Consider the following 17,522-nt stretch of genomic DNA (forward strand, 5'->3'; position numbering starts at 1 on the left):
ACCAATGTAAGATTGATGAATAATTGCAAAAATATGTTTAAAAACATGTACCTGAGGTGGCAAGTTTCTGTAACAACCGTCCAAGTTCAGTTGAATCTTTTAATACAAGTGAACCTTCTTTCCAAATCAATATTTCCAAATCCTCTTTTTCACACAGGTAAATATTGTCTTGTTTCCCTCTCTGTTTTTCTTGAAAAGTGTGGTACTTCTTGTTTTGGAGTGGTAACAACTCTATTCCACCTAGTTGAGACAGCTTGTCATCACTGCAGCAATACAAAAGCAGATGTTCTTTGAAACTTCTTTGCAGACCTTTGTATTCATTTCTAATTTTCAGAAGATTTCGTGTTTCCATAGGACTAGTACAACTTAGGTTTGCAAGACTATTCCATTGTTTGAAAAGATCTTCGTGTTCTCCAAGGATAACAACTTTCTTTCCACATTTCGAGAAAACATCAATAACAGAGTCCCTAACATCCTGTTTGATGTCCTTTTCGAAAATGGCAAAATAAGCATCTTTCATATTCACCCATGCTCTTTTCTCAATACAAGGTACTCTTGACACCAGCATATATTCATTTATTTCTTTTTCAACACAATCCCAATGGTGCTTTATGTCTTTCTTTCTGGGAATGCAATGGTAAAATATTCTCAAATCCATCTGACCTAATTTTGGGTTGTTGCGCCAAAATTCGAAAAGTTCTTTATAAACAATTGGTAAAATCTCTTGTACCATACAAACATTCCAAAGCATGTCATTCTCTAGATGTGATTTGCTACTTGTTTGATCATAAGAAGGCCACTTTATATGTTGTCTATTACTATCAAGTGAAAAAAATCCATTCACATGGACTGGCAGTCCAGTTGAACTTTCATCCTCAAACGGTAGTGGTAAAAAACAAAATAACTGACCACATGCGATGGGTTGGTCAAGTCGTGCTGCAATACCAATATATGGTCTGTATTTAGACCTCCTGTTTCTTATAAGGTTTGAGATCTCAGCACTCATGGTACCTGCATGAAAATAATTAATAACCAGCCACTCCTGTCTTGAAGTCTCTCCATCTGTCTCAACATTGTATGCAACACTACATTTCATCCAAACTGGATTGCAAAAGTTACTCGTAATCCATCGTTCATCGCTTTCCATATGATCTTCAATAGCCTTTATTTCGGTTTTATATCTTTCTCTTTCTTCTCTGATACCTTTGGCACAGTTATTATCTAGTGAAACTACAGTATCAGTTTCCCAGCTGCTATTCACCATATTGAACAATCCAATTTCTTCAATTGATGTCAGAAATAGCATCTCGGTGCCAATTTCCTTCTTGAAGGATGCGAGGAGGTCTGAAACTTTTTTGGGTGTATAAACATTTTCCGACAAGTTTGACGGTGAATTTCTAAGGGGAAACCAGAACACTGTTCCAGCAAAATTCCCTCCCCTGATGGTGTCTTCATTAATTCCAAACAAGCGGTATAAAGATTCTAATGCTTGTGGACCACACACATCTTGCTGCACAAAATCTGATATTGACACTTGACAACAAACTTTTCTGGGATCAATCTCTTCATACAATGGATCAATGAACAATATTGACGTTCCACTAATCACCACAACGGTATCTGTGTAGATAAAGAAAACATTTTGGAATGATGTCAGAATTTTAATAGATTGTTTCCCAACAATAATACAATTTGATATATTTAATCACATTCTTATTTTGAAGGATGATTAGAATCTTCAATCAAACATGACATCATTGAGATAGTGGACAGCTCAAAGGGCCCTACTTAAATAATAGACAATAGAATAAAAATAATTTCAGAGGATTTTTCTTTAACCTTAACCTATGACTTAAACATTCTCCAGTTGGCATTAAGCTTTAATTCAAGCTCAATACCCTTGACCTGAAAGCATTCTTATGGTTCGATATGAGCAATATATTAAGCCAATGGGACATAAATTATAGTTTATAATGTATTTAAAGAGTTCTGCTATGACCTTCTCACTTGACCTTGAAAGACCTTAAAACTTGATTCAAAGTCACAGCACACCCTTTACCCAAAAGATATATGAAGTGTGAGCCAGATGGGGCTAATGGAAGAGTATATATGCTCTGAGAAAAAATGGTGTGGTCTGATATAGCCTTGACCCTTAACCTAGAAACTTCATTCTAAGTCACTGCAGACAGTTTGACTAAAGGCACTCTGTGGGTCAAGTATAAGCCAGATTACACTGAGGGGAGAATATACATGATCAAGACAAGGATTTTTACATAACTATTCTATCATAATATTGACCAAAACATTATACCTAGAACCTTGGTTAAAGGTCACTGCACACTTTTTACCATAAGGCACTCTGTGGGTGAAGTTTGAGCCAGATTGGGCCAAAGGTAGAGAGGAGATGCAGAACCATAAAGTGTGATGGGCAGGGATGGGGTAATTGAAAAAAGTATTCGTAATTGAGTGTAATTAATTACATTTTTCAAAGTAATTGAAAGTCATTTGTAATTGAGTCTGTCTTCAATTACAAGTAATTGAATGTATTTAAATACATTCCAAAAATATTGTGTATTTTCAATATCTTTTCAATAACATCTCAATTACTTTTTTTCCAAGTTTAAAATATAAAAAAGGTGTCCTAAAATGATAAATAGATTTTATACATGTTTTGCATGGACTTTTGTTTATACAATAATTAAATGTCCCATAATGTTTCATATGTTTATACAGCATAACACACTGCCCAGGGCAATAGGTAAAGATCTAATTTTGTGGAGGTGTGAACTCCTCTAATGCCCAAGAACACCCATTGATTTTAGAACAGAGTCAAAATATCTCATTCTTGTGAATTATAGCAATTATAATATTATTTATATACTGATATGCTGTACTGCCGAAAGTTGTACTTTCTGAATAAACATAGTTTTGATATGTGAATAAAAGCTAATTCACTACAGAGAAAATATTATTCAGAACCAAAAATGAACTCAACGGTACTTAATGAATTTAATGTTAAAGAAAATTTTCTAGAAATTTTCAAGAAATCTGATCTGAACTGAACTATACAACCTTTAAAAACATAACCGTACATAAAGCTCTGTATATCTAAATGCTGTTAATATATGTATATGTTCTCAAGACTTTAAAAAATTAAACTAAAGTATTTGAAATGTAATTAATTACATTTATCAAAGTAATTGAGAGTAATTAATTACATTTTTAAAAATCAATGTAATTGTAATTGCAAGTAATTGATAAAATTGCCAATGTATTTGAAAGTAATTAATTACTTTTTAAAGTAATTGACCCCAACTCTGGTGATGGGGCTCTTAAGTCTTATGGTCATGCAAAAGTTCGATAGTCTTTTCCATTAACTCTGATGGTATGAAAAGCCAAAGACCAACGGTTTGACGTGCTGTAGTCCGATGGTTCTAATTAGACTCAAAAGCATAAATATTGTTTCCGTTATGCATGATATATATGGTCCCGCTGTATGCATCATAATAAAGTATAATAGGCATATAAAATAAAATGAAATAAAATTGAATTAAGAATGAAGAAGAAAAATTCAACTTAATAATTTCAATCAAACATCTTCTATCCCAAGTTGCATGTATCTACATGTATCTTTGATTTAACTGTCATCAACTTATTTAAAGCATATTTTAAACGTGCAACAGGTATTTTGATGTAATATGCACCTGTGTCTCAGTAAACACTTTCTTGTCATCATTATGATGAATGTTCCCACTTTAATTTACAATTCATGCACCTCGCTTCAAATGGACAAAAACTGCTCTGGACAGAGACCGCTGGTTTGATGTTACCAACAAAGTCTTCATGACCTTACGTCACAGACACTGTCATCACGTCGTCATCATACATTGGTGTTTGTATCGTCACCAAACCATCAGACTTTGGTCCAGACCATTCGACTTAAACACAACCATTGGACTTTAGCCTGACCACCAGATTTTGGAATCTTACCGTTATGCTCCTGACAATTGATCTTAGATGGACAGACAAAGGGAGGGACAGACTGATCACTACAAGGCAGGGGTGCAAAGCAGAGCCCTAATAACTGAAACCAAGACCCCTAATCCTGACTGCTCTAGTTTTGTGGTATTTATGTTTATCAATTCAAGATACCTAATTAATTGTGTTGAACTTAACACTGACTTTGCATATTCTATTTATTAACTAGAAAACTGACCAGTCAGGAGGGGCCCCGCTATGACAATTAATATATAGAGAAGTGAAAAAAACTTTGAATTCCATCATCTTTATTATATTAACAATGATGAAAAATAAATTCCTGGCATAATATGTAAAGAACTGCAATATGTATAAGGTGGTAAAAAAAATATGAAAATTATAAGTAACACCTGTATTTTTAAAATTTCAAGATAATTCCTAAATGTCCAAAAACTCTAAATAGTAACCTTGTATCTGCATAAAACAGGGACAACCTCATGTCTTATAAAAAAAAACTAAATTAAATGTGTATTTAAAAAAGATTTAAACAGGTGTTTTATAAAATGCAATCCTTCAGTGATTGCAAATACATTGTATCACCCAGGGTTGACCTCAACTTCCAAACAAACATCAGTTGCAGACAAAGGTGTTCATTAATCTTCATATGACAGATAGAGATAAGCCTCTAAATTTTCTGCAGCAGGCAAGATAATTTATCCCAGGGGATCAATTGTTCTGCTCTCTCATCCTTTTCTTCAAAATTCACTATAAGAATTTTTTTTCAGAAATGACAGAATGGGGTTATTATCTGATTACCTGTTAAAATTAACAGCATTACGGCAGAAAAACAATAAAATAAATAATTAAAAAATAAACTAGTGAAAAATGGTATCTTAATATATATCTTGATTTTAGAATTCGATAAAATAATTATACACTCTGTAAATCATTGTGTACGGTATTTTAACCAAAATAAAGTATGAATATTTATATTTTAAATCCATATTTCAAAGAATGTACACAATACTACACATCATTCAAAATTGACCTTAACTTCAAAACAAAGTTCATTTGCAGACACAGGCAGTGCAGTAATTAATCTCAATGTGACAGATAAAGATAAAGCTTATAAGGATTTTCTTCCTGTGGAAGGTTAATTAATCCCAAAGGACAAATATTGCATAGCCTTCCAAGTATACAATGGTAACATTCGCAGCAGTTATCTCTCTTTGCCCATTCATTCTTATGCATAATTAAGGAATCTACCACACCACCCCAGCTCCAAACCAGAAGACATAGAGATATCGAACCAAACTTAGCATCAAAATATGTATTTCTGCCTACTGAAATACTATACCAAATACAAACTTGATTGGGCAACCGTAAAAAAAGTTATTAGAAAAAAAACAGAAAATTTGTGGACGGAAGAGTGACAGGCGGACAGACAGAAGGACGGAGGGACAGAGTGATTACTATAGGGCACCCGCAAATCCTTGCGGGGCCCTAATAAATTAATCTGTGAAAAATTTAGAGCAATGCATGCATTTTATGAATTATTGCATTATTTGAAAATCCCACTTTGAGTAATATACTCTACCTGTAATGTGAAACACAGATTTGAATCCTATTCCAAACTTTCCAACTTTCAGTGGATCGTCATGTTTGTTGCTCTTTCTGACCATTGTAATTCCTTCCCAATCGTTCTCTTCAAAGACCGAGTCATTGTAGAAACAAAATGCTGGACCCTAAAATAATGAAGGATGTTTGAATTTTAAGTCATATAATATAACTTGTACAGTCCCTGAAACGTTCTATCAAATTTTATGTGCGTTCACCATGAGCTAACTGTGCGTTCACTTGCACTCTCCGCTTCCTTCCGTTTGCATTCACCATTCATAAAGCGCTCACCGTGTGCCCACTGTGCGTTCACCTTGCTCTTACCGTTCGTTCTCCGTTCACTTATCGTTCAGTCTGTTTTCATTATCATTTTCATTCGGAACTCCAAATTGAAAGGATCCGACTTTGTAAGTCACAACAAAATGAGAAAAGATTTTTATGCGTGCATTAAGTTAGAAAGAAACTTATATTACACACCAGAAACATCATTTTAATCAGAATTAAATTTGTAGAATTTGAAGTTAAAATTCTTGGTCTGATCCGCTTTTTTATGACAACAAGAATACAGTTGTATGTTTTTTCACCTCATTTCTAAAGAAGTCATTTAATATGCGTTTTAAATAATGCAAATAAATATAAAAGAAAAATAAAAGCAATGAAATTTTCTTTAAAGTTAAGACATTTCCTTGACAATGGTTTTCTCTGGGGTGTCAATTTCAACTGTCACCCTCCCGAACAGGCACTATTTATAATTTATTACATTATTCGATTCTTTGTTGATAAAATTATTATTCTCTTAAATTTCATTGTATTTAAGTTTTATTCCTAAATATAAATGGTATGGGATAGGACAGGATAGGATAGGATAGGATAGGATAGGATAGAGATGTTTTGCAGGATAGGATGCTGGATACGTGAATAGGATAAAATAGAATTGTTTTGCCAACTTTCATGAGAGCAGCAGTGTACATGTACATGTAGTTTTTTTGCTATTTTATTTCCTTATTACAGACGAAATTCAATGTCAAGATAACTCCCAACTTGAAGGCACTCCGAATAAATTGTTCATCTTGCGTTCAAATATCGTTCACCATGCATTAACCGATCATTTTGCACTCCCTTTGCGCTCGTTTGCCATTCAATTATTAGCATTCACTGAATTCCGCTCAGCGTGCACTCACGGTTCACTCAGAGTTCGCTCACGGCTCACTCACCGTTCAAGTAGGAAAGTAGAACGTTTCAGGGACTGTATTTGTATATGTTTATTAACTTTAAATATTTTTATTCCTGTTCTTACACATGTATCTCCAGAGAATTTATTATATGCACGGGTGCATAGAATAAAGAATTCCAATCTTTGTCTTAATTAAGGTCCATAAATCGGGCCCCCTCAACAAAGTAACATGTTTATTTAGAAAAATGATACTTATAAAAGATAACTTATTTAGCGATAAACTAAATAACCATAAAATGAATAAATGCATGTGTTTAATTCATAATAAGGCAATTTTTACTTTCTTTACATCAAATGAGTTTTTCGAATTTAAACAAAGTATAAAACAATTAAAGACATGAAAAATATTTACAACAAGATTCATCGGAATCGAACACCTACTTCAGTATACTTATGATCTAAGAACTCCTCGCTAATTGCTTCACCATGGAATCACATGTTTTAATACATTTAAATAACAAATTCAATTAAGTATTGTGCAAACATAATTTGTTCTTTGCCATTTGGTGATCATCTTGAAAACTGAAGGAGGAAAACTTGCTATTTATACCAGCTATAGAGTGGGTCTTAGTACTATTTTTCTGAAAATTGAAAAAGATAAGACATTTACATGTTTGATCAGTATACGTTTTAAAAAAAATGGTATGATGATCGACCCACCCTATAAAATTCTCTAGTCTCAAAACATCCGATTTCATTAGCGTTTTGTTGCTCAATTAGCATAATTATTTTGTTTTGAAGTCAGTTTTCGAAGGTTTTTTGGCAATACTGAATGCAAATGATTACATATGGCATTGCTTAATAAATGTAACAAAAGTGGTATTTGTAAGAAAAAAAAATGCAGGTTTTTAAAATGAACTTAATTAAGTGGGTTTATTCCTTGGCTTATTCCAGGGGCCCATGTTCTTTGAGGTTGAAAGAATGTTGATTAATGAAATAAATGCATATGAAAGGACAGTCAGAGATCTACCCATGGACAACCAACAAACAGGCCCCTATATATATAGCTTCCCACTCTAGATTGTATACATGACAGATCTTGGAAGTTATCATGAATTACTTTTTATAAAAATCATTTAAAGTGTCTATATATCAACCCATTTAAATAATACGGTATTTAAAAATATTAATGTCTTAATTTTTATGACTACAAAATTTTTAAAACTATAATGAAGTAAAATTAAAAGTCGATCATTATTAAAAATATTTAAGCAATATTACTGTAGACTAGAAAACTGACCAGTCAGGAAGGGCCCCGCTATGACAATTAATATAGAGAAGTGAAAAAAAAACTTTGAATTCCATCCTCTTTATATTAACAATGATGAAATATAAATGCCCGGCATAAGATGTAAAGAACTGCAAGATCTCATGATTTGTAGTTGGATATGATTTTCATCCAACAATTAAAGTGGGTTTTTTTCTTGAGCCTTAATAGTGAGGGGATAAAACACTCAAGTTGGATAGAAATCATATTATACTACAAATCATATGAGATTCTATTTATCCCATGTTTTATACACCACAATCAATGTTTACACTGTTTATAAAACTCCACATTATTTTACTTCATTATGCCTACGCAAATCCCATTGTAAAGTCACAACTATGGGATATCAAAAAAATATCCAATGAGTCATATCCATGGGATAAAGGGGGTTAACATGGGATGAAATAAAATTTGTTAAAAAACATCACTTGCAGACACATGTGTACGGTAATTCATATAACAGATAAAGACAGACCTTAGATTTTCTGAAACAGGCAAGATAATTAATCTCAGGGGATTAATTATCCTGCTCTCATCCATTTATTGAATTTAATCAGGGCTTACAGAAGGAACATTTTCAGGTACTATTCTGAAGTTTCCTTTAATATAAACATACCAACCAAAAACAACAACACCACCAAAACATCCATTAAAAAAGAAAAAAAAAGAATCAAGAAATTGATATCTAATAAAAAAAAATTTTTAAATTTATTGTAATTCATATATTTTTTTTTTATTTTACAGAATATAAGTATTTGGACTAGAATGAAATATATTCTTTATTAAATACCATCCTTTACACTGAGAGGTAAAAATATAACGGTGCAGCTCATGGAATGAGACTTTAATTTGCTTCAAAACAAACATCAGTGCAGACAAAGGTGTTCATTAATCTTGATATGACAGATAGAGATAAGCCTCTAAATTTTCTGCAGCAGGCAAGATAATTAATCCCAGGGGATTAATTGTTCTGCTCTCTCATCCTTTTCTTCTAAATTTACAATAAGATTTTTTTTTCATAAATGACAGAATGGGGTTATTATCTGATTACCTGTTAAAATTAACAGCATTAAGGCAGAAAAAATGAAATAAATAATTAAAAAATAAAATAGTGTGGAAGATTAATTAATCCCAAAGGACAAATATTGCACAGCCTTCCATGTATACAATAGTAACATTCTCAGCAGTTATCCCTCTTTGCCCATTCATTCTCAGCAGTTATCTCTCTTTGCCCATTCATTCTTATGCATAGTTGGGAATCTACCCCACCACCCCAGCTCCAAACCAGAAGACATAGAGAACCAAACTTAGCATCAAAATATGTATTTCTGCCTACTGAACTACCATACCAAATTTGAACTTGATTGGGCAACCATAAAAAAAGTTATTAGAAAAAAACACGAAATTTGTGGACGGAAGAGTGACAGACGGACGGACAGAAGGACGGACGGACAGAGTGATTACTATAGGGCACCCGCAAATCCTTGCGGGGCCCTAATAATTGGCAAATAATCACGATGGTTTTTAAAATTTCACTATGTTCGCGATTCATCATTTTCCCGCAAAATTAAACCCATCGTGAATACTACCATTAGTTTCGAAAAATGTTTTAATCCTTATATATTCTGATCAATTGATTTACTAGCAGCATGAAATTAAAATCATCGCAAATTGGTATTTAATTAGAAATTGTGAAATTTTAACACTTCAGTTAATTGAATTAAAACGACTTATAGTATCTTTTTACAATGTGACATATAATGTACAACTAGTGTATTAAATGTACCGGTATGTATCAAATTTTTATGGTTTATAACTCTATTCACAATTATATTTTAATACTTAAAGAGTAATTTTGATTTGACAGCGCAGTTACTAACAGTTACTAACAGTCAAATTTACTGCATGGCTCAACAAAAATAGGTTAATATGAATTCAAGTTATTATGACTATATGAATATATTCGCTATAAATACTTGATCGTGTTTATAATAAAAAACAGAAGAATTACCGATAAATATTTTTTGTACGGGTCAGGAAGATTTTGTGATCTTGATGAAGGACAAAACCCCATCTTGACAACACGAGCCCCTGCATCCTCTGCATTTTGAAGCAACTCCTGAAATTCAATATGACAGTAAATTCATGGTTATATTATGCATTTATTTACAGTAAGTTGTTTTTTCCCATTGAGTTTGGCTGAATTCCATGTTGTTTAAATGCCTATAAATGATATAAAACCTAATTCCTGTGTATTATATAAATGGTGCCTGTTTGGGAAGGTAACAGTTGAAATTGACACCCCGAGAAAACTATTGTCAACCGACGCGAAGCGGAGGTTGACAATGGTTTTCGAGGGTGTCGATTTCAACTGTTATCCTCCCAAACAGGCACTATTTATTTTATTATACAGAATGTCAATTTTAAAGACAACTTAAATGCTTTTTTATAGGAATGACTTGAATTCTACTGCGAACCGTACGCGCATGTAACAATTCGTAATGTTACCCGTTGCTAAGTGTGTTGCTAACGCTGAGGGTAATAGAACGGATTATCAACTTTGTCTAAACCAATCAGATTTTAGTATTTAACATGAAAGTATAATAAAAACTAATGTTACATACCTTTCAAAAAAATTTTTTAAAAAATAATTCAGTCCTAACGTTGAATAAATAATTACGTTTCTGCGTTCAAATTTTGTATCAATAACGCTAATTCAAACAGTTAGCTGAGCTTATCATAAAAATATTTTCTGACATTGTGCGTACCATATATTTCTCTAAATTCATTTATAATCTACTGAAATAGCTAGTGGTTAAAACTGGTTCATGTAGAACAGCCTTTAAACTGAACTTTATTTATTTTACAACGATTGATAAACAAGTTCAACAACTTATATTAATATAATTAATTAACAGCCTTTCTCTGATTTGTATAAACTAAATAAATATTACTTCCTCTGCTAATTGCATTACAGTTGAGACTTCTTCATATTTCAAGTAAAATAATAAAGTTTATTTCAAAATTAATGTAATCATAATTTATAGGCAGCATCCACAAAAAGTGAGTATAAAAAGCACATAAAAAAAATATTGTTAATAGATGTAATACAAGTGAGTGCCTATATCTTTTAAAGTAGAAGTTGTATCAACACGATATTTTGACAGATTTTTAACTAGAACATTACAAAGGAAGAACTGACTGTCAGTTTTCCATATATGTGGTTAAATGCTTATATGTTTTGGTTTTTTTATGTTTCTCAACAAAAAATACAGGAATGGAGGCATTTGGATGCTGTCAAAATTTTGACTAATGTGTAGATCGAGGTAATTTGGCTATTTTTCTTTTAACTGAGCACTCAGGCAAATAGAAATTGCGCTTCACTAGTCTGCCCTAACTAGCTGTGCTCCCTAAAAATATTTAAAGAGGAGTTGCAGTGACACACTGTTTCAGTAATTTTAATACAGTAAATCACAATTATAGCGAACACATTTATAATGAATTAACGCTTACAGAAGTGTTTTTTATATCCCATGACTATATTACATGTTGTAATTTAATTTGACGGATATAACGAATTATGCTTATAAAATTACATTAAGCAAAATTGTTCATTCCTGGCACAGTTCATTAATTTATAACTGTGTTTTACTACATATAATTATATAATTATTCAATCTAAGTCAATTAATACCATATATAAGTTTGAAAGGGGCAAAATTCAAAGAAAATATAATTATTATTTAAGGAATCAAAATTTTCTGAAAAATAATTACAGTAGTACGTACATATATATTCAAAAATGGTATAGCTGGGTCTTGTACTTAAGTTTATTTTGGGGAAAATTCATAAAATAAATGGAATCTGAATATCCTAGTATGCAGATCTCAAGTACACATGCATTGTCAGCATGCTTAATTACTAATGTACATGTTCCTACAAAGTTCTATGGAATTCTTTGCAGCAGCTAGTCTGTTTAAAAAGAGTTGAGCTTACAAAAAAAATCAGGACTTAATTTATACTAACTCATATATAATTACAATGACCGATTGACTGACTAACAGATGGGTCCAAAATATCATATTCCTCACCCCAAACTTGTTGCACAGGGTTTAATTATTGAAATACCTGGTACAAATTGTAACACGTACAACACTTTAATAAATAAATTAGTTACTTATAAACTAATTAATGCATACAGAAACAGGTACATGTATTAATATCTCATTCCATTGATCATTAATTTGCCTGTAACTATATATACACGAATAAAGGTCTCTCACCTTAATAATTTGCTCATTGTCTGGGTACTCGTGTAGAATAGTTTGTAGCTCCTCAAGAAGAGTGTTCCTCTTGAATGCATGGTATTTTAATTTCTCTGCCATGCCTGTTGATAAAACATTTTTAAAACATAGGTAATCACAGATTACAAAGCTCACTGAGACAAGTCATCACCTTTATGAGACCACCTTTAGCATATTATATGAAAATCATAAGTTTATTAATACAATAATATCATATCAGTATTGCATCCTATGATACTTACAATATATATCATATAATACAATATAATACTGTAATGAATAATGATGTAATATGATATTGTAACATATGATATGATATTGTATCATGTTATACATTATTGTATTCGATCACATAATACAATTTCATAATATAAATAAATATATCATGATACAATATAGTATTATATGATACAATATTGTATCAGTGACATGATAGATTAGAAATATTGTATGATATTATATTGTATGATATTGTATCATATTTAATACAAAATATGATATTGTATCATATGATACAATATAATTTGATACAACATTGTATCATATCATATGATACAATATCAGGTGATAAAGTAATATATTATAAAATATCAAAAAATAAATATTTTATCATTGATGATGCAATATTCTATATTAAAATATCATACAATACAACTTAATGTGATAAAATAATATTATATAAAATAATATCATATTATACAATATCGTATCATATGATATGATATAATGTACATTAATTGTTATTCTCCTGTAAAACAGTTACTATATAACTCTATACGAAAAAAAGTCCAGCAGTTTGACTGTTGGATGGGAACTGTTGGATTGGAACTGTTAAAATTGACTGTTAAAAAAGACTGTTGACCGATGACGTCACATTCCGCAAAACGTATTATTGATTAGAAGGGGTATAACAAAACAGTTGTTGACTGTGTCTCGGGCAACAGTTGATCTGTCAGACCGGCACGCAAACTGCTGCCCGCGGCCTTCATTTTGGGCAACAGTTTGCGAGCAGGTCTGACAGATCAACTGTTGCCCTCAACCCCAGTCAACAACTGTATAATGTCATATCATATGATACAATCTATACTTATAAATTAAGGCATTTTGCAAATAAACTACAAAATGTCTGCACCAGAGTACTTTGCTCACACCTTTGGTATTTCAACACGTGTTTAAATGTTGTCCATATAAGGTGTATTTGAATTTTAACTGATAAGTTATTATTGTAAAATTAATCAAAAACCTGCTTTCAATTTCGATAAACAAGCCGAAATAGCAAAAATGAGAGTAAGGTGGTGGACACGCTTTGGCGGATCCAAGTCAGGGATAGTCTCGATTAAAATATATACTTGCAATGAAATGATATTGAATGTTTACGTAAAGAGTGAATATATTTACAATGAGCCTATATAAAGAATTAAGCATAGAAGTTAAAATTTGACAAATGTCAAATAAATAAAATGAGTCAATTCGTTTCTTTAGTGGGTGATTTTAATTTTGATACTCAGTCACTTACGAAGCACGACCTCTGGTGAGAGAATGGGATAGAACGGCCCAGAACAGGGTAACTAAGAACGCGGATTGACTAATTAACGAAAAGTGTAGGACAAGTTTTTATGCATCACAGGCAAATGCCTTGGATCACACTTCGATTAAACATTTGATAAATAAAATGGAACAATTATTGCGACTTTGGTATTAATGGAAATTAAGAACATTCTAGAGCCGGATGTCCAGAAACGGGTTGCCTAATTGACATCATGGCGGAAAGTGTATAGGGCGAGTTGATTAAAATATGCATGCAAATGAATGAATAATGCACAACCTAGCGTGTTTTCATTTCATAAATTTTTATACCAGGACAGATTGGTTGTATTACCATAAACATTAATTTGTAAACATTAATGAACAGATTATTGTATGCTATACGTCTATAAGGATAAATGATGTATGCATAAAACGGAAAAGTTTAATGGGAATGCCCCCCTCCCTCTCCAGATTGTTTTTATCTGAAATTTTTATTTGGGACAGTAATAGAAATAATATTGAAAATTGACCTAAAGAACCAATTTAGAGACAGATACACTACAAACCCACGCATTCACTGGTTTGAAATGAATATAATAAAAAAATCAGTTTGTTTTTAAATTTAAATTTCGAAAGAGTAAGATAAGGAAATATCAGACAAAGTATATACAAAAATGAACAAAAAATTTAGTTTAACATATCAAACATTATATCATAATAATGAGTAAAGTGTTAATTCCCGCGTTTGCGCGGGTTATCATCTAGTATTAATATATATTGCAATATCATATAAAACAATATAAAATACAATACAAAAATAATATGTATACAATATCATGATACAATATTGTATTATATTGTAAAAAGTATGATACGATACAATATCATATTGTATCATATTACTTTTTACAATATAATATAATATTGTATCATATAAAACCATATCATATATATCATCCAATACTATATCATAGGAATCATGTAAATCATTTAAGAACAACCGTATCATATCATACAATACTATTCCATAGGAATCATGTTAAATCACACATTTAATATTAAGCAGGTTTAAGTAAGGTAGGGGATTTTTTCAGCATCCTTGAAAATGGAGATCAGGCTCTGCATCTGAAGCTTCCGTTGCAATTCATTTTTATTAAAAATAAATCGACTATTCAAATTTGAAATAGTAGAGTACTATTATCTAAAAACATGTGACCTGTTCAAAAAAACTAAACCTCATCCAGAAACCTGTGGCTCAGATTCAGCATGCAAGCCTGTCAGGTGCATCAGTATCATATAAGACGCATCATCCATGCAAGTTTGGTGATGTTAGGACCAGTAATAACTTAGATATAATCATCAGAGGGCACCTGCTCCAAAAACTTAAACCAGCTCTTAAAACTTTCACCTCCTCCAGCATCCAAAATCTATAGCTCAGATTCGGCATTCAAGCCTGTCTGGTGCATCAGTATCATAAGACACACCATCCATGCAAGTTTGGTGATGTTAGGACCAGTAGTAACTTAGATATTGCACCTGCACCAAAAACTTTAACCTATAGTGCTCCAAAAACCTTAACCTCCTCCAGCATCTGAAATTAAAGATTCAGATTCAGCATCCAAGTCTTTCAAGTCCATAAGTAGGTCCAGATGCATCATCCATGCAAGTTTGGTGAAGATAACTTAGATACAGTACCTGCAACAAAAACTTTAACCAGGTCCTGACGCCGACGCCTGGCGGACACCGACGCCGGGGGTATAGCATAAGCTCCCTCTAACTTCATCTCGGTTAGCTAAAAATCATTTTTGCCCTCCCAAAAAATCAAGTTTGGTATTTTGAAGGTGACGCTTATAATGTAGAATTAACTTTGGCTTTGTATAATTTATAGCTGCATGTTTGTTTGTAATAAAAACAAACAGCTATATATGTACAAATTATATATATATATATATAATACAAGGAAATAAAAATACGGAATCTAAGTTTTCATGTGTGAAATCAGGTGTATCAAATGCAAATTAACAGTTTTAATACTCTAGCTTGTGCAAATGTCTGTGATAGTGTGCACCTATTATTTAAATTGAGCTTTGAAAATTACTGAACGTTGATATAAATTAATTCTAAAATCCTTCATCGACATAGACTGGGGTGCAGGGTGCATGATACTTTTTAAAAAATCAATGACCTGATAGACAGCTTAAATACGCACAAAGAATGTGTTCATAATTGCAAAACATGGACATGCATTGATATGCAGCTATGCAGCCATTTAATATATACTATTTTTTAAATGTCACACTATTAACTCGATCTAGACTGTATATTCTACAACCATTGTAACATTATATCACACAAGTTTCAAAATGGATTGCTGCACTGGCATATGGTGACTGCATGCATGCACCTGAGAAAATTCAAGCATGCCCCTTAGAGAAAAGAACTGGCTTTTTTCCATTGAAATTCCATTGAACTTTCATTGATTTTCCAAGTTTCATTGAAATACCATTGATTGTGCATTTATTTTTCTTGTGTCTTCATCTGACCAGTTTTATACCTACCAGTTAAATAGCAGTTTTCAGATAACTGTATTTTTAATGGCCTGCAACTCTCAGTGAAACGCCAGTTTTCCATTTTACTTAGCCGCTACGTAGATATTCGTAGCCTAAATATTTTATGATAGGCATCAAATTCAAGATGGCCACCTTAGTTACCTCTTTGTAACAAACAGGAAATCTATTTTTTAGTGATTTTTTGTTCATCCTTTAAGTTATAATGAATTTTAACATGTATGTTTCCGCTTGAAATAAACAAATTATGTCAATGTAATAAGTCTCTAGTTGAATATTTTCATCTTCAAATCTGACACTTAGCGGCTAACTTAGCGGTCTGTTCAATAGACCTACATGTAGATATCTACGACCTAGCGGCTAGGCTAGCTGCTACGACTTTGAAAGCAGCTCTGAGGTATCCCCTTACCAGTAGGCTTATTCATATAGTTCATCGTATCAAGAAAACGAGGCATAATAACGAACTAAAACGTTTAAATTCTTAATCAGCTGTTAATTAGAAACTATAAACATTAACTCGTCCTTACCTCAGATTCCTGGACACGAACAATGCCTTAATTCTTTGGGCACCAACCTGGGTCGTGCAAAATTTACCGGTTTCCAATGCTGTGTAACTACATTTGTATATCAGCAAAAAAGCAAGCCACTGGAAGTAAATTGTACGTAACGTTATATAAGGACACGATTGTCACGTGATGTTTTAGTTTTTCTGGCTAGTTAAAGCAAAAGTAGACTATTGATTTTTATTATTTTTTAAAAACACAGTAGAAGAATAACAAGGAGAGTGCAGACACCCCCTCCCCTCGGTACATAAAAAGTATCATCGGTTTTTTACTCACGTTTTAATAAAATTAATCATCAAATTCATTATTCTACCGTGCATCTTTAAAATAGAAAAAAAGCTATTTTCAGTGTTAAGACCAAAATCAATCTCTCTCTCTCTCTCTCTCTCTCTCTCTCTCTCTCTCTCTCAACTTGACGAGAGGTTCTGATCTACCGTTTTAGTGGTTGATTTTAAATTTTAA

At 32.1% G+C, this 17,522-nt stretch overlaps 1 protein-coding gene across 1 annotated transcript in view; it reads right to left on the bottom strand.

Annotated features, from left to right (window-relative positions):
- LOC105338310 (sacsin) overlaps positions 1-17,162 on the bottom strand; it is a 31,642-nt gene extending 14,480 nt beyond the window's left edge. The window contains exons 1-5 of the mRNA XM_066075684.1: positions 17,025-17,162; positions 12,383-12,486; positions 10,111-10,218; positions 5,576-5,723; positions 52-1,620 (exon numbers count right to left, since the gene is read on the bottom strand). Of these exons, the coding sequence (XP_065931756.1) occupies positions 52-1,620; positions 5,576-5,723; positions 10,111-10,218; positions 12,383-12,484 (1,927 nt within the window). The 5' untranslated portion in view covers positions 12,485-12,486; positions 17,025-17,162. The remainder of the gene's footprint in view (positions 1-51; positions 1,621-5,575; positions 5,724-10,110; positions 10,219-12,382; positions 12,487-17,024) is intronic.
- Positions 17,163-17,522: the final 360 nt, after the last annotated feature.

Source organism: Magallana gigas, chromosome 2, assembly GCF_963853765.1.
Source record: "Magallana gigas chromosome 2, xbMagGiga1.1, whole genome shotgun sequence".
NCBI lineage: Eukaryota > Metazoa > Mollusca > Bivalvia > Ostreida > Ostreidae > Magallana > Magallana gigas.